Source organism: Tribolium castaneum, chromosome 1 (genome assembly GCF_031307605.1).
Source record: "Tribolium castaneum strain GA2 chromosome 1, icTriCast1.1, whole genome shotgun sequence".
In the NCBI taxonomy this organism is placed as follows: Eukaryota; Metazoa; Arthropoda; class Insecta; order Coleoptera; family Tenebrionidae; genus Tribolium; species Tribolium castaneum.
The window spans coordinates 27,299,345-27,321,265 of record NC_087394.1 but is presented as its reverse complement, the minus strand read 5'-3'; the positions used below and the strand labels follow the sequence as shown (position 1 = coordinate 27,321,265).

The 21,921-nt window shown below is 32.0% G+C and overlaps 3 protein-coding genes across 8 annotated transcripts in view; 1 reads left to right on the top strand and 2 right to left on the bottom strand.

Moving 5' to 3' along the window:
• Positions 1–7,945, bottom strand: part of S1P (Site-1 protease) — a 12,458-nt gene extending 4,513 nt beyond the window's left edge. For both annotated transcript variants that reach the window (XM_008193958.3, XM_008193964.3), the window contains exons 1-4: positions 7,351–7,945; positions 3,249–3,910; positions 696–994; positions 10–389 (exon numbers count right to left, since the gene is read on the bottom strand). In XM_008193958.3, coding sequence (XP_008192180.1) covers positions 10–389; positions 696–994; positions 3,249–3,910; positions 7,351–7,802 — 1,793 coding nt within the window. In that variant the 5' untranslated portion in view covers positions 7,803–7,945. The remainder of the gene's footprint in view (positions 1–9; positions 390–695; positions 995–3,248; positions 3,911–7,350) is intronic.
• Positions 1–8,874, top strand: part of LOC107397508 (uncharacterized) — a 15,912-nt gene extending 7,038 nt beyond the window's left edge. Inside the window, exons 4-5 of one of the 3 annotated variants that reach the window (XM_064357573.1) lie at positions 8,414–8,474; positions 8,520–8,874. In XM_064357573.1, the coding sequence (XP_064213643.1) occupies positions 8,414–8,474; positions 8,520–8,557 (99 nt within the window). In that variant the 3' untranslated portion in view covers positions 8,558–8,874. Of the gene's footprint in view, positions 1–7,989; positions 8,094–8,413 lie in introns of those variants that run through there. The other 2 variants (XR_010334670.1, XM_064357571.1) reach the window with 2 other exon arrangements.
• Positions 8,211–21,921, bottom strand: LOC100141933 (adenylate cyclase type 2). Of its 3 annotated transcripts, XM_001812514.4 has the most exons (15): positions 21,317–21,695; positions 18,788–18,937; positions 18,555–18,689; positions 18,144–18,509; positions 17,830–18,098; positions 17,346–17,780; positions 12,340–12,909; positions 12,120–12,287; positions 11,823–12,069; positions 11,646–11,774; positions 11,456–11,599; positions 11,191–11,410; positions 10,978–11,141; positions 10,705–10,930; positions 8,211–8,840 (listed from the first exon to the last, which is right to left on the bottom strand). In XM_001812514.4, the coding sequence occupies exons 2-15, from the start codon at positions 18,908–18,910 to the stop codon at positions 8,560–8,562; spliced, it is 3,477 nt and encodes a 1,158-aa protein (XP_001812566.2). In that variant the 5' UTR covers positions 18,911–18,937; positions 21,317–21,695; the 3' UTR covers positions 8,211–8,559. The 3 variants fall into 3 exon arrangements, 2 of the variants coding, with proteins under 2 accessions (XP_001812566.2, XP_064213593.1); XR_001574592.2 differs by lacking the exon at positions 8,211–8,840 and having other exon boundaries at positions 10,792–10,930; positions 11,195–11,410; positions 21,317–21,921; XM_064357523.1 differs by lacking the exons at positions 18,555–18,689; positions 18,788–18,937; positions 21,317–21,695 and having other exon boundaries at positions 18,144–18,226; positions 18,286–18,425.

The following is a 21,921-nucleotide window of genomic DNA, read 5'->3' as shown; positions in this document are numbered from 1 at the left end:
ACAAATTACCTAATAGGGAGATTGACGGTACTCTGCCTTGGTTCCTTCTCCCCTGATCCAGGGGGTGACTCCACGGTGATTGTGATATGACCATGAGCCAACCCCTCGTAATTCGCCCCTTCTGTCGAAACGGACAGACTAACAGCCATCCAACCAGACCATGGCCATAGCAATTCCGAATAAGATATGGCAATATCGAGCATTTGCCCATGTTGGGGTGAATATGGGTGCCATTGGGGCTTACTGACAATCACCCCAGATACACCAAGACCATTCAAAATTGTTACGTTTACGATAACAGGAAGTGAACCGTAATAAAGGGGCTGGGTGCAGTATGGCCACATGTAGGGGCACTCACTTAAGTCGATGTAACTCGGACTGAGGCTAGCCTACAAGTTACATACTCGATTTTTTCTATTACTACAGAAGAAAGAAAAACAAGAAATGACATTTTTTATTATTAGAAGCTTATATTCAACTTGCTTTGTAGTCTCTGTTTCATTTTTTGCGAATCACCCGAATATGCTGAAATTTTGCATACATACGTAATCTCCGGACAACAAATAACATTCAGTTTAATTAATCTTGTATGAACAATATTAATATTTTTTACGAACAAATCACAAAACTAGAAGCTTTTAGAGTTTGGGTAAAAAATGTGACATTCCTTGTTTTCCCACTTAGTTATACCCCACCTGTGGTTTATAACTGCTCAAGATCTGATACGCTTTCATCAGATTGAGTTTGCCGTGTCCTTGCTCGAACATATTGACGCCTGGAAGCCTCCTAGCTGAGGCCATTAGGGCTTGTTTAATACTGGCAGGGTTGATATCATCGCCACGATGCAAAACACCACTTGCTAGTAGTGTTACAGCTCCGGCGACGACTGGAGAGGCTACACTGGTCCCAGACAGGACACGGCAGCCCCCTTTTATGTTCGATCCTCGGACGGCTGACCCGTAGGTCACAATGTCTGGCTTCACTCTTCCGTATCCTAAAAATAGTAATTTTCGCTATTTGTTCTGCTAGAAACACTAGGAAAGCAGTTTAAGAACAATTCAACTATTGTTTAAATAACCAATATTTTTAAAATGTAAAATTTAAGTTGATAAAAAAGCGCCGATTTTCTCCTGATTTTAATATAAAACCTAACTGGTTTAGGTCTTCCACTATTATCACACCAGAATTCCAAATTAAAATTATAAACGCATAACAAACTGCACCAAAATTAAAAACAACATAAAATAATTAGGATAAAAAATTGTATAAATTAGTAAGAAAAAAAAACTCGATACCAAATAATGAAACTCAAACATTATAAAAACGGCCAAATTGATCTTCATTGCATTTTTAAGAGCCCTAGAGGGTTTTAAAGGCATAGAAAAGTGCATAGGTAAACAGTTGATTAAAAACTAATAATTTTCTTAAATTCTTAATAGTAAATAAGTTAGTATCTACAAATAAAACTGAAATAATTCGCAAAATGAACTTGAGAATTCGCCTAAACTAACCGTTTTGCTTTCGAACTTTTATATTTTTTATGATATGAATTTTTTATCTAAAAATGCCTCTATAAACGAAGCAGTAAGTGAATTACGATGTTTTTTATTTTCCGAGAAAAACGCCAAAACCAGTCTTAAATTTTGACTTTCTTTCAAATGTCAAACCCTGATTACAGCGATTGAAGATTGAAACTAAAAACTTTCGAGAGAAATCCAACGGCATTAAAACTGCAGTAAAAAATCTATAAAATTCTGTGAGTTTCAAGGCGTCATGCCATCTGGTAAAAAATCATAAAATCGTTCGTAATCGGTAATAACTAAATTACACCGATTTCAGCGAAAGTAATAAACCGAGGGCAACATACGAAAATTATTTTGAAGAATAATGTTAATCTAAGTATTATTTTAATTCGTAAGGAATTTAAGGATAATAAAGTTATATCTATTATTTTTTTACTTTAAATAAATGAACTGTAGCTAACGTGCGACCAATTTCGTGGTTTCGGAGAAAAACGAGACAACTCGGAATTTATCATTTTTCAAGAAATTATTTTCTGTTACATACAACACTTAGTAGTCATGTAGGTATATTATAAAACATTTTGATCCTAACAGTCGTTTAAGAGATAAAATGACTTGCCCCATTTTGCAACAATACAACAACGAACTTATTCCTTTTTCCCCGGAATCACGGAACTGATTTTAGGGTGATCATTTACAAGTTTTTGTTTTAATTAAATTTGGTTTATTATTAATTATTATGTATGATTTATGTAAGTATCGATAATAATTAAAAAATAATTTGATTTAATTTCAAAAAAAATAAAGTAATAATATAGAAAACTGGGTAATTCATGCAAGTGAATTACGGTTTATGTGATAGTAATTTAGTGAGCTAATAAGGAAAGAGTAACTTGGAATAATTACAACATAGTTTCTGATACTTGGGAAAAAATAATGTGCGCTGTCCGAACCAAAAAAACTAAAATATAGATAAATGCGTCTAATTTTGGATATGTTTTCACTTTATTATTTATTACAAACAAAGGAAATTAATTTCATAATAGATCAAATAGACCATTTTTAAAGACCACTTCAGCCTGAATTTTGAAGATGAATCTCAGCTTATGATTTAAAAGAGAGTGCGTCCAAAAAAAAAATAAATTGGCAAAAGAATAAAACAAAAAATTAAACTAATGAAGTTTTTCTTAAGGGTTTCTTCAGAAGTCAATCAGCAGTTCAGCATCTTTGAATATCTGTAGAGCTTAAACCGTTGCAAAAATGAATAATTATGGACTTTTTTGAAAAAAATTCTTTACAAACTTATAATCTGTAATCATTTTATAAGATATACGTAGAAGGGCAAAGATTAGAGTTATTAATAATACAAGTGCGAAAACACAAGCCTAAAGTTCGAGAACTTTAAGCGTTTTCGCATGAGTGTTATTCAATTTTTTTTGTTGAAACAAGACGTGTTTTCAATTAAATTTAAAACACGTTGCTATGGGAAGCGTGCTTTTAAACTAGTGAAAACATTGATATGGGAAACGTGTTTTAAAATAGTTTTAATAATCTAGGCTTAAAATGTTACCAACAAACAAATTGTTAGTATTTTTACCCCTATTTCGTGGAAACAATTTCATCGTCAACCTGTTAGAATTTTAAACTCAGATTCCAACGAAATAATAAACAAGTTGAATTAAAATCAAGTTAAAACAATTTGAAGACGCAAAATTTTTCACCCACCTTGAGGCAATTCCCACGTGGTCATCCCCCGGGACGAAAACTTGGCGATCTGGTCCTCAAAATTAATCCCTCCCACTCCAATAACATCCATCTGATCAGCCGGATTGTTCAAAGTACCATACAAAGGCCCATCATTTCCAATCGCCGAGACCATAACCACCCGATTCGCCGTCAACTCCCACACCTTATCCACAAAAGGATGGTCCTTAAAGTCAGGCCCTCCAATACTCAAATTCAAAACATTGATTTTCTTCAAAATTGCGTAATTGAAAGCATCGAGGAACCACGAAGTGTATGAAACTTGATTGTTGGTAAAGACACGGAAAATGTGGAGTTCGGAGTCGGGAGCAAAGCCCAGACACTCTTTACTTGAAGCTATGACGCCCGCAACGAACGTACCATGACCGAGACCATCATCGAACGTTTTCTCATTCGTCCAGTTTGTTCGTTCTTTGATTTTGCGGAAATGTGGGTGCGTTTTGGACAGTCCTGTGTCGAAAATTGCAACTTTGATCCCTTTTCCTGTTATCCCCATGTTCCATAACGAGTCGGCTTGCAATACGGAGGTGATTTGGCGTGGGATGGCCCTCAGGAGGCGGCGACTGGTGTGGCGGCCGGTGGCTTGCCAGAATTGATTTTTCGAAAGACTGGTCCTTCCACGTCTTTAATAAAGTATTCAATAATCATTTATCATTGTCTTTACTGTACAACAATATAAACCAATCAAAATAAGTTAGAGAGATTGGTATTTTAATACTTTAGTTTGCATTTTAAGTTAATACGTTTCTAAGGGTGATAATTTTTAGTAGAAAATATAAAAGTAGTACAGCAGTTTAATTTTTTTTATGACCACTTCCTAGTAATTTGGGTGTAATTCATGGGTGTAGGTCGCTCTTTGAACAATTTTGCCCGTTTAAAGTGCAAGTTACACCAACGAAATTTTAGAAATTCGTACTATGAAGTAAATCCTAAGAACATACAACTCTAAACCATAAAAAAGCTTCAAAAAACACATGTATTATTTTTATAGCGTCTCAAATTTTCTTTAAAGTTCAATAACAGCTCTAACTTTTTTAGACCAGTTTATTAAAAAACAAGTGTTAATTTGTAAAACAAGTGTTTTTTATATTAGTTTTTTCTGTCGAGCGCGTTTTAACTTATATTTTTAAGCGAATTTATTTCCTTTAAATTAATTAGTTAATTTATGTTAACAATGACCGATAAAAAAGGGACAGCGTCAAGAATATTTTAATTTTTTCGCAAGTATTTTCAGTTTTGCACAATGATTTTCTACATCCCACTAGAAATGCGCGATATTAATCAGGTAAATAAAAATTTAGCTCTCCAAAAATGAAAACACGACCATGAAGACACTGTGACTATAATAATGTTCTGATGGTCATGTTATTGTGTTTTGATACCATGGGAGAAAATCCATTTTTAGGATTGGTCAATTTTGTTTTTAGAATGCTAAAAAATCTAGAAAAATTCTAAGCAGAGCTAGTACAATTGCATTAAAAAAAGAACATAGTAGAATGTAGAAGAGAATATGGAGATTGTAGCAAAAAAAAATTATAAAAAAATTCGGTATATAATCTACAGAAATTTATAAACGAATCTAAAGATGGACTTATGAAATAAGCTAAAGATCTATAGGCGGCTTCAGGAAAGAAGCAGAGAAGAATATTAAAAAAAATCTAGGGAAGAGTACTTAAAAAACAATGCTATAATAATTGGGAAGGATTCTAAACAAACCTATAATAAATTGAAAAGACGCAGTAGAAAATTAAAAAGAATTTGGAGACTGTAGAAAAAATATAAAAAAATAATGTAATGAAAAATCTAAATTTCAAACCTAAAAATGGGTTTAGAAATAAATCAGAGCAGTATATTAAAAACAATTAGAGAAGGGTATTAAAAGGTAATTTAACAAAACTATAGAACAATTTTGAAAAAACGCAGAGTCGAATCTAAAAGAAAATCTGGAGAATGTAGAAGTGTTCGCAACTTTTTTTTGATCAACAGAAAAAGTCCAGATTTCAGATCAAAAAACTGCTTTAGAAAGTTATTTTAAAAAAGTTTAGAAGAGTCCAAAAATAATACTAAAAAATTATCTAGAAAAAAAGAGTGTCAAAGAGTAATCTAGAAAAATTATAAACAAATCTATAGAAAAATTTTGAAAAAACGCAGAGTCGAATCTAATTTAAAGAAAATCTGGAAAATGTACATGTGTTTATAAAAAAAAATATTTTGAATAGTCTACGAAATAATCTAAAAAAAATTAGAGAAGAATTACAAAAGAATCTAAAAATGGATTTAAAAAATAATCAACAAGAAAAGTCCAAATTTCAGATGAAGAAACGTCTTTAGAACAGAATTTTAAGAAAGGTCCAGCGTCCAGAAATAATGCTACAGAAATTATCTAGACTTAGAGTAAGATCTAGAATTCTTAAGATACAGTACAGCCATTCCAGGAATAAAGCAATCTGACATCGAAATTTTCAAACTACTTTTAGTATTGCTTTTTAAAAAATACACCATTCGGTTTATATTTAATGTAGGTATTTTGATAAAAAGGTTTTTTGTTGTGGATTTAAAATAAGAGAGGACAATCATTTAAATTGATATAGCATACATTGCCTTGTAGGTGATAACATAAAATATTGTAGAAAGCTGACGTATTACAACTGTTGAATAACATTTGAAGAGTGTTTATAAATTTTTTGTACATCGGTAAGTACATTTCTTACTTATTAGTAATATTATTATTTTATCTTCGTAACTTTTGCTGTCCCGTCCGTTATTGCAAACATGTAAATATTCTTATTTCTTACGCCGTTAAATAAAGCCAAGAATTTTTAATTTCCACACTGTCTAATTTTGATATTGTTAAAATCTTTAATAATAAAAACCTGTCTGAACAAAATTTTTTAGGGTTATTATTACACACAATATTTTGTAAATTCATTATAAGTCGTTACACACTGTCTTGTTCTTCGGTTTCATGGTTTCACCAAAAGTTCCACCTTTTACTTCAAAAATAATTGTTGGAATTAGTGTCCCTTTTAATTAGCAGAATTTTATAACGATTGTTTAACAATAAAAATGTGAAGTCTTTTTTGTGTCCCGTCCGTCATCAATTTGTCCAGTCCAGTCCGTATTTTAAATTCTTAAAGTGGCTCTAATTGTAAGTTACAGTTTGACTCGTACTAATTTCCTCACTTACGTCTGATAATACTGTTTATAAAAACTGACAATACAATCTAAAAATTTGTGCAAAGTGTCTCGTCCGTTAAAATGGAATGGCTAACTAGGAGAAATGCTTATAAAAGAATTCTGAATACAGTCTACATAAGAATTCTAAAAAAGAATCTAGAGAAAAATGTATAAAATTTATCTTATAGAATTTTTATAGAAAAAAAAATATTTTATAGAATAATCTAAAGAAAAAGCCAGATATTTGATCTAGAAACAACTTATAGAAAAGAATTAGAGAAGAATCGTAAGAAAAATTTAGAGAAGCGCGCAGAAACAATGCTAAAGCATGGTCTAAAAAATCCTAAAGAAAACGCAGAATTTTCAAAAAACGCAGAATAGAATCTAAGAGAGAATTCTTGGAGAATGTAGAAGTGTTTATAAAAAGATTTTGAACACGTCTACAAAATAATTGTAGAGAAGAATCTACAAACGAATCTAAAGAGAAAAAATATAGAGAACAATACAAAAACAATGCTAATTCTGAAAACATTCTAAACAAAACTAAAGAATTTTGAAAAACCACACATTCGAATCTAAGAAAGAATGTCGAAGATGTTTATGTATTTAATTTCTTTACGTTATTTTTTGTTATCAGTGTTCTCTGCAATGACTAAACGTATCAGCCTGTCTGCATTTTACATTTTAATGTTTCCCATATCGATTATTATTTATTATTTAAACGTGATGAGCTCGTTTGAAAATATGCAAGTGACTCACTTAGGAACACAGCTGGTAACAGCTTTGCATTAAAAACTACCACAAACCGTTATGGTAACACAGTGCTACAAAAAAGATGTAGTTAACGCAAATAAAAAAATACTTGACGCTTAATTCGTATTTATACCTTATATAATTCTCATTGACGAACTTAAGGGTCCGCAGGACCATCCGCTGGGCCGTCACTGTCTTCACCGAGGGATGATTACTCAAAGCGTTCAACCCCGCCTTCTTATCAGTATCCTCCAGGATCACCACATCGAAATCACTCGGATAGTCACTAGCCGGGTTCTCCCGTGACAAAATCTTCCACTTCTTGACCCCGGACGTGTTAAGTGCCGTGTTAATGTACCCAGCCCTTGCCTGGTTCTTGTAGTACCCATTGAACATGACAATGTACTCATTTTCGACAATTTTCGAACTGTAATCGACTTCGACTCGGTCCGTGGTCAGGTTGCAACACAAGGGCGACTCCAGATTGTCCTCGGTGGGAATCTCATTGTTTACCAGTTCGACACTCCCGAGGGAAATCAGGGAAAGTAGGGTGAAGACAAGGCGAATCATTTTCGTTAGGACCATGCCACTTTCGCTTCTTTCGGGTCATTTTCAGGGATCATTACAGCACATGGTAGGAAAGGGCTACGGAAAAGTGGGCATTATAGCACTTTGTAACACACACAAAACAGTTCGAGGAATCGTGACTGTGACAGGTGATGGGCAGAGTTCGCGGTTGGCGGACTTCTCGGTTGAGGAGGCGAAGTAAAGGCGCGTTTAGAGTTTTTGCTACGACTAGGTTTCAGTTTTTTCAAGGAAAATGTGCAATTAAATAAAGAGGAGGTTTATTTATATAGCTACCGATGCTTAATTTACGTTAGTTATTTGATAAATTGGTCCGTTTTGATTTTATCTGGTCCAAGTGACGCAATTCTCTATAATCCGATTTGAGTAATAATAATAATTAATAATCTCTTACGTAAATAAAACCAGTTGTTTTTGTTCAATTTTTATTACAAAAATATATACAAAATAAATTACTATAAATAATCCATTTGGTCAAACTATAGAATCACTGGAACTCACTTTGAGTTTTAAATTAAATAATTCCATTTTGCGTACAAAATAGAAAAAAATAGTAAAAAAGCAGTTGTTTGTTCTTCCTGTCGTAATTTCAATCTCTTGCTTGCTTCCAGGTGTTGTCATCAATCGCCACATATCTGGTCGTCTCGCTCCAGTTTATACAAGAGGGTGAAAGTAAGTTTGCATCAAAATATTTTTTGCAAATTATCTGTTTTCCAGGGCAAGCAAGTAACACAACAAACAGCACCTCAATTTGAATCTACTCTGGGTTATCCTCAGTTATCAAATTACAATCTTCATCCAAAGCAACGAAATAGGTGGAGACCGGTTTTTTTCGTCCTTTTACTTCAACTTCCCCTCGATATTTGCACACATATTTGAAGCTTTTGATGATTTCGGCCGTCGGTTTTAGCACTTGGATATGGTCTACGAGTCCTGTGGTGTCCATTCGAGATGCCATGTTTACAGGATCACCCCATATGTCGTAGAAGGGTTTTTTCGAACCCACCACGCCAGCAGCAATGTAACCGTGAGATATTCCTATGTAATAAATAAACTTTTATGTTTACGTGAAGTCTAAAGATTTTTGTTTATTGAAATTGTCTTTTTTTGTAATCAAATGGTTTTAGTGTGTTGAGAACATAATATTAAATGAATTATTAAAATTGTTTTTTTTTTTGTCAATTAGGATCTAATCACAGTTATTTGGAACAAAATTAAACAAAAATACTTTTACGCTCAAATATTTGAGCAATAATGTGGCTATAATTTCATACAACTAAGATAGATTTCAGCAAAAAAAATAACAGTTCCCAATTTTTAAGAAACTACGGTGAAAAAAATTGTTCATTTAACGTTTACATAAGACAAGTCGGTGAGATCGGCCATTAAAGTAATTAAACGTAGTTCAAACAAACTTTTTCAATTTTTTAGTGACTGTGCAACAGTTATATCTTGTGTCAGTCATTCAATCACATTCTGAGGAACCTATTATTGGTTCGTTTTTTTAATTTCCCGTTAATTTTTCTTGACAACCCGAAATCTTTCTAAATTTCGATCAATATTATTTCAGAAAGCGTACATGTATTTTTAAATTTTTTATCGAAAAAAAAAACATTTTTAAAAAGTTATAAAAAGAAAAAACATAAAATGCAACATAAACATAAAAGTATCGTAATAAAATAGCAAATAAGTAGGACACCATTTACGTGGTAAGTAACATTATTTCAAACAATTGCAGACATTTTAGCTCATAAATATATTATCCCTTTCAATTCAAAGAAACTTTTTCATTTTTCGCTTCTTTTGTTCAATCCACCAATTTCATGTAAGCAAGAATATAAAGTCCATCCAGAGAAAGTTTTTGAAATATGCCTGTTACTTAATTCATTAATTTTTTTAATTCATTTTTAATTCATTAAACACCAGACGTATTTTTTTAATTATACAGGGTGGCCCAGCTCAGCTCCCGTCTTCTATAACTCAATTATTAGTAAAATTGGATTTTTGAAATTTTGTAGACGTTATTTATACTCTAGGACCTATTTCAAGAAAATATTAGTGTCCCAAAAAAAAGTATGTCGTCATAATAATACTGTTATCAAAAATAAAAACAAAAAAAATCAATCTTACACCTTTAGTTTTAAAAATTAATAAAAAATAAAAACGGCATTTTCTTGAGCACATTATTAGTACGTACGTCTTAAAGATAGTCTAAAAGAGTTACTAATTAAGTCTGATTGATCTGAATTACTACAGGGTGTTTACAATTTATCTTCAAACTTTTTAAACTTTAAACCCTTTTATTTTGGTTAATTTAAATGGCGACCCTTGTTTATTTTTACAAATGAAAACTGTTTGAATTGCGAGCTAGTTTTGTTACTTATTTTAATCTTTTTTAGAGGCAGAAATCCACTTATTAATCTGAAAGATTCGTGAAAAACGAACTACAAAACTTAAAAAAAAACAGAAAATGAACATGAAATGTTATTTTGACTGTGAATTAATTCAAATTTGCAAAATTTCGTAAGTAATCAAATGGATCAAAAGATTTGGTCATAAAACAAACCAAAGAAAATGTAACAAAATAAGCAAAAATGGACAAAAGAAATTAAAAATATAATCATAACAAATAAAAATAGAAAATAATTTTGCACTACTTACGTAATCTCAGCTAATTCTTAGTGGAAAAAAGCACGGCGAAGAAAGTAAAAAATAGTCGAATTAAATTTAAATTACCTTACAAAAAACGATTTAATTATAAGTCAAATTTTAGGTCGACATTCTTAGCAATTTTTGGAAAATTCAAAAACAATTAATTAATCTTGTTATGTTCGCCCTCAGATATTAAATAATTCCACTTATAACATAAATTGTTAAAGTTAAAATTTACTAAATAAAATACCTATCCGTAACTTCATATCCTGCGACATTTCGCTGTTGATTTTCTTCAAAGTTTGCATCAAATGAGTGGCGAATTTTAGTAACGCGATCACCGTGTGATCCTTGTGGTCCTTTTCAATGTTGACGGTGTCCCCCAGACCTGGGGCAAGGCCACAAGCCGCCATATAAGTCCATTTTGCAACTTTGATTTTCTCAATCGGACGTCCGTAATTATTTTGTCTCAACAACTAAAAGTTACAGTTAAAAAAAAATTTGAAAATTCGATATAATATACCATGTCAAATTCCATAATAACTGAGCTCATTTTTTCCAAAAAACTCTGCCCCATCTCCTCGACCGAAAAATTCGTTATTGAGGCAAACATGACAGCGGCCTCATTGTAGTACTCGTGATAGACTTCGTCAGAGGAGTGCCGATTAACATTAAGGTAGAGTTCGGCTGAAAAACTCATTGCAAAATCGGGGAAAAACACAATTGGCAGTCGTACCAACATGTTTCGGTAAAATATTCTCCAAGAGAATGTTATTAACGTGGTGGACGTAACTCGCTTGTTTCTCCTTCTCGATCAAATTTTTGTACCACAAATGATCGATTCTGTTCATGTATTCAGTTTGCCGATCAACAAGGTGGAAAATCACTGTTAGGAAAAATACCCCCATGATGTGTGACACTTGCGGCGGAAGACCGAAATTAAACGTTTGGCTGTCCTAAAAATATTAATTGATTTCCTGGTTTTCTAAACAATCATTTACCCCATAAAAAGTTCCACTGAAATTTAAAATACAGTACGAATAGACTCCAGCAATGGCCGTGGCGTAGAATAGTTTCAACCACATGTACATTCGCAAAAACAAAAAGCTCATAATTATGGCCAAGGCACAAGTTTCAGTCATGTGCTGAAACAAAACTTCGCAAAAAAATCGCAAACGTGTGAAGTTATACCCAAGGGATGATACAATGAGTTTCCACACTGCTTGGCAAAGTGGCATTTTCCCCGTGACCGATCAACTCAAGAAAATTCGCCCTAACTCTCGCATTTTTCCCATTTTGAGTGTCAGAATAACACTCTAACTGAAAAAATCGTATTTTCAATTGGAATTTGCCAAAAAAACTTGTTACCCATTCGGTCAAAACGCACACACAGAACAAGATATAAACCGCAGTGTATATCACAAGCCGGACGAACACATTATTGCTCACAAGTTTCGAAGCTTCGAGTAAAAGTTTGACGATTTTAGCTGGGGGTTTATCGTGTTCTAATTTCGCAAAAAATTTGGCCCACCAGTGGTGGGCCCACGAAAGTGGTAGGAAAAACAAGAGCAAAACCCCAACTGTTACGTAAAAAGGCCATTCAGGCCAATCCCACCTAAAAATTATTAATTGGCTGTCATTGCTATTTGGTGCACATTTTATTACTTGGAGAGGGTCAGATTCTGTAAAATAAATACCAAAAAGACGAGCAAGACCTCGCTCAGAAGATAGTATTTGAATAAAGGGTCGGGCATTTTAATAAAATCCCACTCTACTTTAAGATCCTTGAAAATCAGAAGTATTCGAAACATGTCGGTGACTTTAAACCACTGCCTGCAAGTATTTTTCAATTTTTCGTTGAACATAATTAATTGTGAAAGCTTACTCAAACTTTGAGAGTAACATATTTTCAATCGTATCCTCAAGCTCCTTATTGGTTTCCTCCAACCGCTCCTTGTACCTCTTAATGTTATTATTCATGAAAGCCGTCCTGCGTTTCCTGTCACCGGTTAATCTGCGATCGGTGGAAAACCTGGCATTTCCACTTGGTCTCCTTTGGTAGTATCCCGGATTTCCACTAATCCTGCGTTCCGTGGAGTTGGGAAAAGTGTGGCGTTTTCCGTTTGAAAGCTCGTTTTCCGCCTCATTTTCCAAAGTCGAGCGGTAATTACTAATGAGAGAATAGCTACGCAAATTTTGCAAAGTTTTTGCATCATTCGGAGAAATACTGGTTCTTTTGACAAATTTTGACGGCCTTCGGGTACTTCCCATCAAGTCGATGTTTTTTTCCGGGGGTTCCCGCACCGGAATTCCGTTCGGCACGGTTTGGGGGTTTTGAGGAGTTTGAGGGGGGGTTATTAGGTAGGTCCGAGACCCGTTTACTATTTTTTTCGATGTGGTGAGTTGGTAGGATTTTCTCAGAAGGGCTCTTGTTTCTTTAGTCACATGAACCATTCTAAAAAATCCGAAAATTATTCGACATAGCCGAGGTAATAGTCTTAATATGATTTTGATCAATAGATAAATAATTAAAAGTGGAATCCGATTTTTTTGTTTTACTCCGAAGTCATGTAATTTCTTTGAAAAAAACCAATGAATGTTGAAAATTTAGAACTTCTCCAACGTCAGTTTTAGTGAAAATTGTCTAGCATCAACGTATTCGATTAAAAATTATAAAAAGCAAGTATGTTTAAACGCCGATTACGGCGGAACTGGAAGACTTAGCTTAAATATTTCAACACCATAGTAATTAGCACATTGTATTTATTTTCAAAATACTATAAAAAAATGTATATTATAATTGTCGTACCAAACTGTGTACCAAGTCTTTTGACTTAACACTAACAGTATTCGGATTAAAATAAATTCCCGTTTAAAAATAAGCCAAAAAACCAAAAGATAAAAAAATTTTGGAAAGGCCGATTGCGGCGAAATGGGAAAATCTAGTGCAAAAAGTTCGACACCATTGTAATCAGCGTATCAAAATCAGTCAATACGATGATAAGTTTTAACTGAATACCGAACGAAATGTTCAAAACACTTTTTTGAATGAGGAATGTTCGAAAAGGCTTAGTGTGAAATTAAAAAAATAAAAAACTTAACACAGCTACTTTTCAAGTTAGAAAAAGCTCGTTTAAAAATAAACTATAGTAAAATTCCGATTACGCCAAAACTGGAAGACCAAACTAAAAAACTTATCCATTAGATTTTTATTTGAAAATTATGACATAGTGTGTTACTTTTAAAAATACAAAACAAAATTTCTAGAATAAAACAGCCTTAATGTAAAACGGTGCAAACCTGAAGGTTTGACTTAGCAATGCTAGTTTTCGAGTTAGAAAATTCGTTTATAAATAAACTCAAAGAACAGAAATTTTTTCAAAGGCCGATTACGGCGAAACTAGAAGACCTAGAGCAAAAAAGTCGACTCCGTCGTAATCAGTGCGTCAAAATCTATCAGATAAGATAGATAGGTTTAAGGCAATTAGGTGAAAAATTAAAAAAACCTCTTTTACAGGAAGGGTGTTTGAAGAATTTTACATCGTGTCACAACACTTTAAAAAAATAAGAAAAAACTATATAAAATCTTCTGTCTTCTCAAAAAATATAAAAAGCATTTTATTTTGACACTGCTATTTTTTTAGTTAAAACTAACCCATTTAGAAAAATGAACCAAAAGGACAAGAATTTTTTTAGACACAAATTACAGTGAAGCTAGCACAAAAAGTTTGGCGCACGGTTCACGTAATTAGTGCATCAAATAAGTATGTAGGACATGATAGATAGGTTTAATCCAAATTTATGCAAAGCTCAAAAAAACTTTTGAGTATAAAGAATGTTTGAAAAACTTAATATCGTGTCAGACATCCTTTTAAAAATTTAAAAAATATATCAAACTTACTATAGTGTCAAACGGCCTTAATGTAAAGCTGTACAAAGTGTTTCGACTTAATACAGCCAGTTTTCGATTTAAAACAAACTCATTTAAAAATAAATAAAAACAACAAAAATTTGTTCTAACGCCGATTACGGCGAAATTGTAACACTTTCCAATAAAAATCAATCAATACGATGATAAGTTTTAACTGAATACCGAATGAAATGTTCAAAATACTATTTTGAATGAGGAATGTTCGAAAAGGCTTAGTGTGAAATTAAAAAAATAAAAAAATATATTAAATGCTGTTGTCTCAAACGGCTTTTATATCTACTTAACACAGCTACTTTTCAAGTTAGAAAAAGCTCGTTTAAAAATAAACTATAGTAAAATTCCGATTACGCCAAAACTGGAAGACTAAACTAAAAAACTTATCCATTAGATTTTTATTTGAAAATTATGACATAGTGTGTTACTTTTAAAAATACAAAACAAAACTTCTAGAATAAAACAGCCTTAATGTAAAACGGTGCAAACCTGAAGGTTTGACTTAACAATGCTAGTTTTCGAGTTAGAAAATTCGTTTATAACTAAACTCAAAGAACAGAAATTTTTTCAAAGGCCGATTACGGCGAAACTAGAAGACCTAGAGCAAAAAAGTCGACTCCGTCGTAATCAGTGCGTCAAAATCTATCAGATAAGATAGATAGATTTAAGGCAATTATGTGAAAAATTAAAAAAACCTCTTTTACAGGAAGGGTGTTTGAAGAATTTTACATCGTGTCACAACACTTTAAAAAAATAAGAAAAAACTATATAAAATCTTCTGTCTTCTCAAAAAGTATACAAAGCATTTTGTTTTGACACTGCTAATTTTTTAGTTAAAACTAACCCATTTAGAAAAATGAACCAAAAGGACAAGAATTTTTTTAGACACAAATTACAGTGAAGCTAGCACAAAAAGTTTGGCGCACGGTTCACGTAATTAGTGCATCAAATAAGTATGTAGGACATGATAGATAGATTTAATCCAAATTTATGAAATGCTCAAAAAAACTTTTGAGTATAAAGAATGTTTGAAAAACTTAATATCGTGTCAGACATCCTTTTAAAAATTTAAAAAATATATCAAACTTACTATAGTGTCAAACGGCCTTTATGTAAAGCTGTACAAAGTGTTTCGACTTAATACAGCCAGTTTTCGATTTAAAACAAACTCATTTAAAAATAAATAAAAACAACAAAAATTTGTTCTAACGCCGATTACGGCGAAATTGTAACACTTTCCAATAAAAATTTAGCACCGCTGTAATCAGCGCTTCAAAATATATGATATACGATAGATACAATTATATTAAATATTAAACTGAATTTATAAAATGTCCTAAACAACATTTTTTCAAAATATTTAAAAAATATATAAACAACAAGCCTTTTGACTCAACACTGCCAGTTTTCGAGTTAAAACTTCAAACTCAGAAATAAACCAAGAGAATGAGAATGTTCTCAAACGCCGCGCCGATTACGGTGAGCTACCAAAAAATGATACCATGGTAATCAGCGTAATCAGTCTATTAAATATGATCGATAAATAAATTTAAACCGAATTTATAAAATGTTAAAAAAACATTTTTGCAGAAGGGGTACTTAAAAAATTTAACATCGTGCCATACTACGAAAGCCAATCTAATGGAACTTCCGTATTGTCGTTTGGAAACTAATAAAAAAATACACTTGACGTGAAAATTTATAATAAACTTCCCAACAGCATAAAAAATTTGACCGCAATGAAATTTAAGTATATTATTAAAAAATGTCTTGTTTTTATTCATTAGAAGAATATATGAATACGCCTTTAGAAATTTTTTATGTTATGTATTTAAATGTAAATTATTGTTTTATACTCTTTCTTTCATTTTTCTAACGAGCTACACAGCATGTTTATATTTTTGTACTTAAGTAGCAAATAACGATTATTATTATTACATTTCTTTCAAATTATAAATATAATATATAAATTATATAAATTATATTATATATAAATTATAAATATATATATATATATATATATATATATATATATATATGTTGTGTCAAACGGCTGTGAAAGCACTTAACAATGCTAGATTTCAAGGTACAACAAACTTGTTGAAAAATAATCCAAAAAAACAAGAATTTTTTTCAAACGTCCATTACGGAGAAAAAAAAGACCTAGCATACACAGCGCGTCAAAACGTAACAGATACGATAGATATAGTTTTAAAACAAATTTACGCTATTTTAAAAAATCGTCTTTTGAATGAGGGGTGTCTGAAAAATTTGGTACCATGTCAAATTATTTATACAAGAAAAAGGTAAAAAAACTTATAGAAATTCTGCTGTTTTTGTCAAACGGCTTTTATATCAGTTGACCAACATTGTGCTTTAACTCTTAGTTTTCGAATAAACTCGTTAAAAATAAGCCAAAAAACAAGACTCTTTTCAAACGCCGATTACAGCGAAACTAGCACAAAAATTTAGGCACCGTTGGACGTTTAAAACGAAGTTACGAATTGTTCAAAAAAACCTTTTACATGGGGGATGTTCGGAAAAATTTGACATTTGGCAAATACTTAAAAAAAGTTATAGAAAATCTGCTGTTGTCTGAATTGATCGGATTTTATATCAGAGATGCAAAATGTTTTAACTTAGTAACAATGCTAATTTTTGTGTTGCAATAAACTCGTAAAAAACTTAAAGAACAACAATTTTTCTTCAAACGCCGATTACGGCGAAAGTACTAAAACTCGGCACCTGCGCCAAAATCTATCAGATACGATATATCAGCTAATTAAACCAAATTTATGAGAAGTTTAAGATCGAGTCAAAAAGTTTTTCAGAAAAATTAAATTAAACTATAATTTAAAAAAAAATTAAATTAAAAAAACTCAGAGTTAAACAATAAATAATAAAAACAAAGAATTCTTCAAACGCGTAATCACAACGTAAAATAAAAAACATTAATTAATAATTACCCAGCACATCCTTCCGTTTCCATTTTGTTGGCAATATCGACATCCGTGGACCAAATATCATACTGCCACTTGATATTTCCAATAATCCCACAACTAATACTCCCACTGTGAACCCCAATTCGCATATTTATATTTAATTTCTTCCTCTCCCTTATATCGCCAATAATCGCGATCATTTTCAACCCCAAATCCACACAAGCCTCCGCATGGTTCGGGGCCGGATCCGGGGGCAAACCCGCCACACAGTAGTAACAATCACCCAAGAACTTGATTCTTAGCACTTTGAGCTGCTCAGAAGCGTCATCAAAACGTCCAAATAACTCGTTCAAAACGTCCAACAACTCGGTGACGCTCAGTTCCGTCGTCATCGCCGTGTAGTTCACAATATCGGCGAACAAAATGCTCACATTTGGATGCTCCTCCACGTAGATCTCGCTAGAAAAACGCAACATAAATAAATCACCAACAAAAAAATAAACCGTACTCGAATGGTTTCCATTTAACACAATTGCCGTGAGTTTGGTGTTTGTCGATATAATCGAACAGAGTTTTCTTGACTTTGGCTATAATGTGCTGGGGGATAATGCTAGATAAGAGATGGTTTTCTTGCTCCTCCTCAAATTTTAACTGGTGGGTTGATTCGACGCAAGATCTGCGGTCGAGAAAACTCCTCCGGAACACGATTTCGTTCATGTAACGGAAATAAATCCCAAGGCTGTTAATGCAAATCAAGTAAATGCTATCAGACCCCAGCTAGAATAAAAATTAAGTGTCTGCTTGATAAGATAAGGCACTCACTCTCTGGAAAAGTCGATCATGGTCCTCGTACGTAACTAAAATCAGCGTGACTAGGTGGAAAATCGACACGAAAACGCCCAGAGCTAGAGCAAGGACGTTGTTGTGAATATTCAGGAAAATATAATTTGAAACTATCAAATACGTGGTGTATGCTGGACGCAAGTTTCCGAACGGTTTGTGGTCTTTGTAGTAAAATGGGATGAAAAAGTTCATGAAAAACGTTGTGATGAAAGCTGCAGCGGCGAGGATTGTCAGGAGCTTTGGGTGCGCTTTGACGTATTTGTCGGTGATGACTAAGAGAAGAACTGAGAAAAGTGAGATTAAACCGTAGAGGATCAGATCGGGGATCACTTGATCCGGATTAGACTGAAAAGAGGGATTATTTGTGGTTTTGGCTAATTCCCGACTTACTGTAGCTACTAGTGTTATGAAGTGGCTCGTTATTAGGATGATCTGGAGGGACAGAAATTGGGAGAAGTAGCCGTGGCTTATTCGCTGGCCGTATCTGCGGAAAAGCTGGTGGAGCTCCAGGGATTCGAATTGGGCCTGAAATTTAAAAAAATGTGGTGCTTGTCACGGATTGATAATTTTTATCAGTTAGTTCGAGTGCGAGGGAATTAGCGCGGAACAAAGATTTTACATACTTTTAAGTAGGAAAGGCGCCACCTTCGTTCACTGTTTGGGTGTTGGATTTGGCTCGATATTGAAAGTCTGGCTACTGCTTCCGCAGCTGTGGCAAATTCCCCTACTTCTATGTCCCCATACATATTTCCATTGATAGATTCATAAAATGTCTACGAAAAAATCATCAGAAGTGTTTAGCGCCGATTTTATTAAAATTAGTTCGTTCATTGCATTTTAAACATAATTAAATATAGCTAATCTTTGTTTACTTTACATGAGTAAAAAAATACCTACGTTTACATTTTTTCACTCCTGATAACTGAAATTACGTAAAAAATGCGTAATAATTACAAGACAAAAGGAGCAGTGATTAAAGTTTTTGCTTTTAAATAAAAATAATATCTTTTCCTATGATCACAGACTGAGCCAGTTATTAGGAAGCCTGACGATGTTTTCTGTACTTAAAAATTTAATGATAATTTAAATTCAACTAGTTCACTAACTGCCCAAAGGTTAAGCAATAAGCTTAAGAAAACTTGACGGTTAAAATTGTCAAAGTCTTAAAATGCTGTACAAATGGGTAAAAAAAACAAGAAAAAAGTAAACTAGAAAGTTGTATAGCTAAAATTTCTTACAAAACAGTCCAAAGATGGATTGACCGATAATTGAAAATTGAAGCAAAGGCGGATCCCCCAAATTTCAATTTTATTTTTTTATGAATAAAATAAAAGCCTTATGAACAAATGTTTTTTAAAGAATAACATTAAAAGTCTTTTTTATCCACGTTTATTAATAGATTAATAAATAAATTATTATTACTTAATAAAATATTGTAGGAAGATTCTCAAAACATGAAAGTTGTATTTTATGTTTAGAAGTACAATGTGTTTTTAAATGATTCTCATCTAGTTAACTTTGAAATTAGTTTAAATGTAAAAAAATTTGTGCCGCTCTGCTCACTTGAATTCTCTGTCAATAAATGTCAAAACTGTTCACAAATTGTCAATTAATTAATTTTAAAAATTTCGTTAATATGCAACTAAACTGTTACATTGTGCAAGAAAACACTTTTATTTTCGAAGCTTATTTCCGAATTAAAGACTTAATAAATAAATTAAATAAAAAAATTCAATGTCTAAATGCCTGTCATTAATTCTATAAAGCGGCATTTCTGACTACATGGGAAATTCACAGACGACTAGATAAGAATCATTTAAAAACACATTGTACTTTTTACGTCCAGACATTTTTATTACTTTTAATAACTGTAGATAAACATTCCCTGTTGTATTTTGTGTTGTAGTTTTTTTATATTTTTAAAAAGAGTTGTTTTTATCAATAAGATTAAATTATTTCAAAAGCTTAGCAAAATCAATTATTGTAAAAAACAACAAAAATTTACAAAATAAAAATATTTTAAAATATACACATGTCTAAAAATTTTTAAAAGCCGCTCCCCCAAAATTAATTTCTGGATTCGTCCCTGAACTGAAGATAGAGGTTTTTAGCCTAGCTGATTTTTTCCAAATAAAATTTAGTTTGCTACAACTTTACGCTCACCCTTTTTTGTATCTTAGCATTAGCTTTATGTTTTACTACTAAGAGTTTATTTTTTATTTTATTTAAGTATGAATACAAATAATTATTTGATTAAATTAATTTTTACTTATTTTTTGGTCAAAATTCAGGCGACAAAAAGTTAACGTTAACTGAAGACAACATTTCCAAGACTAACATACTTTTTTAAATAAGCTATGCATGTGTTACACCATTGAATAAAATTGTATCCCTAGAACAAATAGAGGTAAAAATTTGATAAAACATCTGAGTCGATAGAATTATTTACCTAACTTGTTTGTAAAGCAATTTCCAAACTCGTTAGGTAAATAACTGTTAAGCATATAACAAATTTCAATGTATTTTAATAAACAGTTCTTATAATATCTAACTGTAAATTAAACTGAAAGTAAATAGAATAACCCATATTTGCGACATGACTTCTTAACTTTCAGGTTTTTTTTCAATTCGTGTAATTCCCAAGACATATCCTCTTTCGAAAATATTATCTTATCTTTGTAAGACCACCACATCGAATTAGTAGACAACAATAAATAATAAATGCTGTAAAAACATTATAGTTTTATTTTTGCGGCATTTTATAACCATTGTTTTTTTGTTACAGATGTTACAAGAGATAAACTAGAAGCTTGTTATTTTCGAGAGGAAAAACTGATAGGCATCTACAAGGTTTAAACAGTGATTAAATATTATGATTTCGAGACTAAAATGATAATTTTTTAAAATTACCTTATCACCATTATAATATTAATCATTTTCAAAAATGATCATATGGAATGTTTTATACAATTTTAAGACGCTGCGCCTGTAAAATATTTTAAAACCAATTTGAATTTCAATTTACCTTAAAACTGCGTGAAACATGCTGTACAACATTATACATTATGTAAAAAATCACATTCTAAGCTCTAAAACTATGTAACTACGTGTGCTGTTTTTTCATTCTAAACAAACACCACTGGTGCTCTTACCTGATGCTTATCCAGCTAGGTCCACTAAACTTTTTAAATTAGAAAAGACGCCAAACATCTTTTTAAAACATTCATGACACAAGTTATTACACTATTGATTCTCCATTAATACTTGCAAAAATCTTATTATCTCAGGTATGACAGTCATAACTGATAAGCAATCTTAAATCTCCGATATAGCGCCTAAAATATTTATCTACTTGTTTTCTCAGAAAGGCATTTCCACCTTTTTACAAGCCCATGATTCATCGCTACAACGTCATTGGGAAAATCAGAACAAACATTACAAAAAAGATAAAAATTTTAATGACTCTAGAACAAGTTAAAGAACTTAAATCAAATTCTCTAAAAACAATTTGATTTTAGGCTTTTGCAAAACTTAAAATTTTGACAAAAAATCAGTCCTAGCATTAACTCAAGATGTTTAAATTCAATTTGGTCACGAATTGCCTAGTTGAGTATTTATTTATTTACTTAAAAGCTGAAAAAAAACTCCCAACTAAAATTAGTAGAAATTTAAATTTCCGCTTCATCCGATATTTTTCAAAACGCAGCAAATACAGAAAAAGTAAAAAAATCCTGATCTTGTGACATTTAAGGAAAAT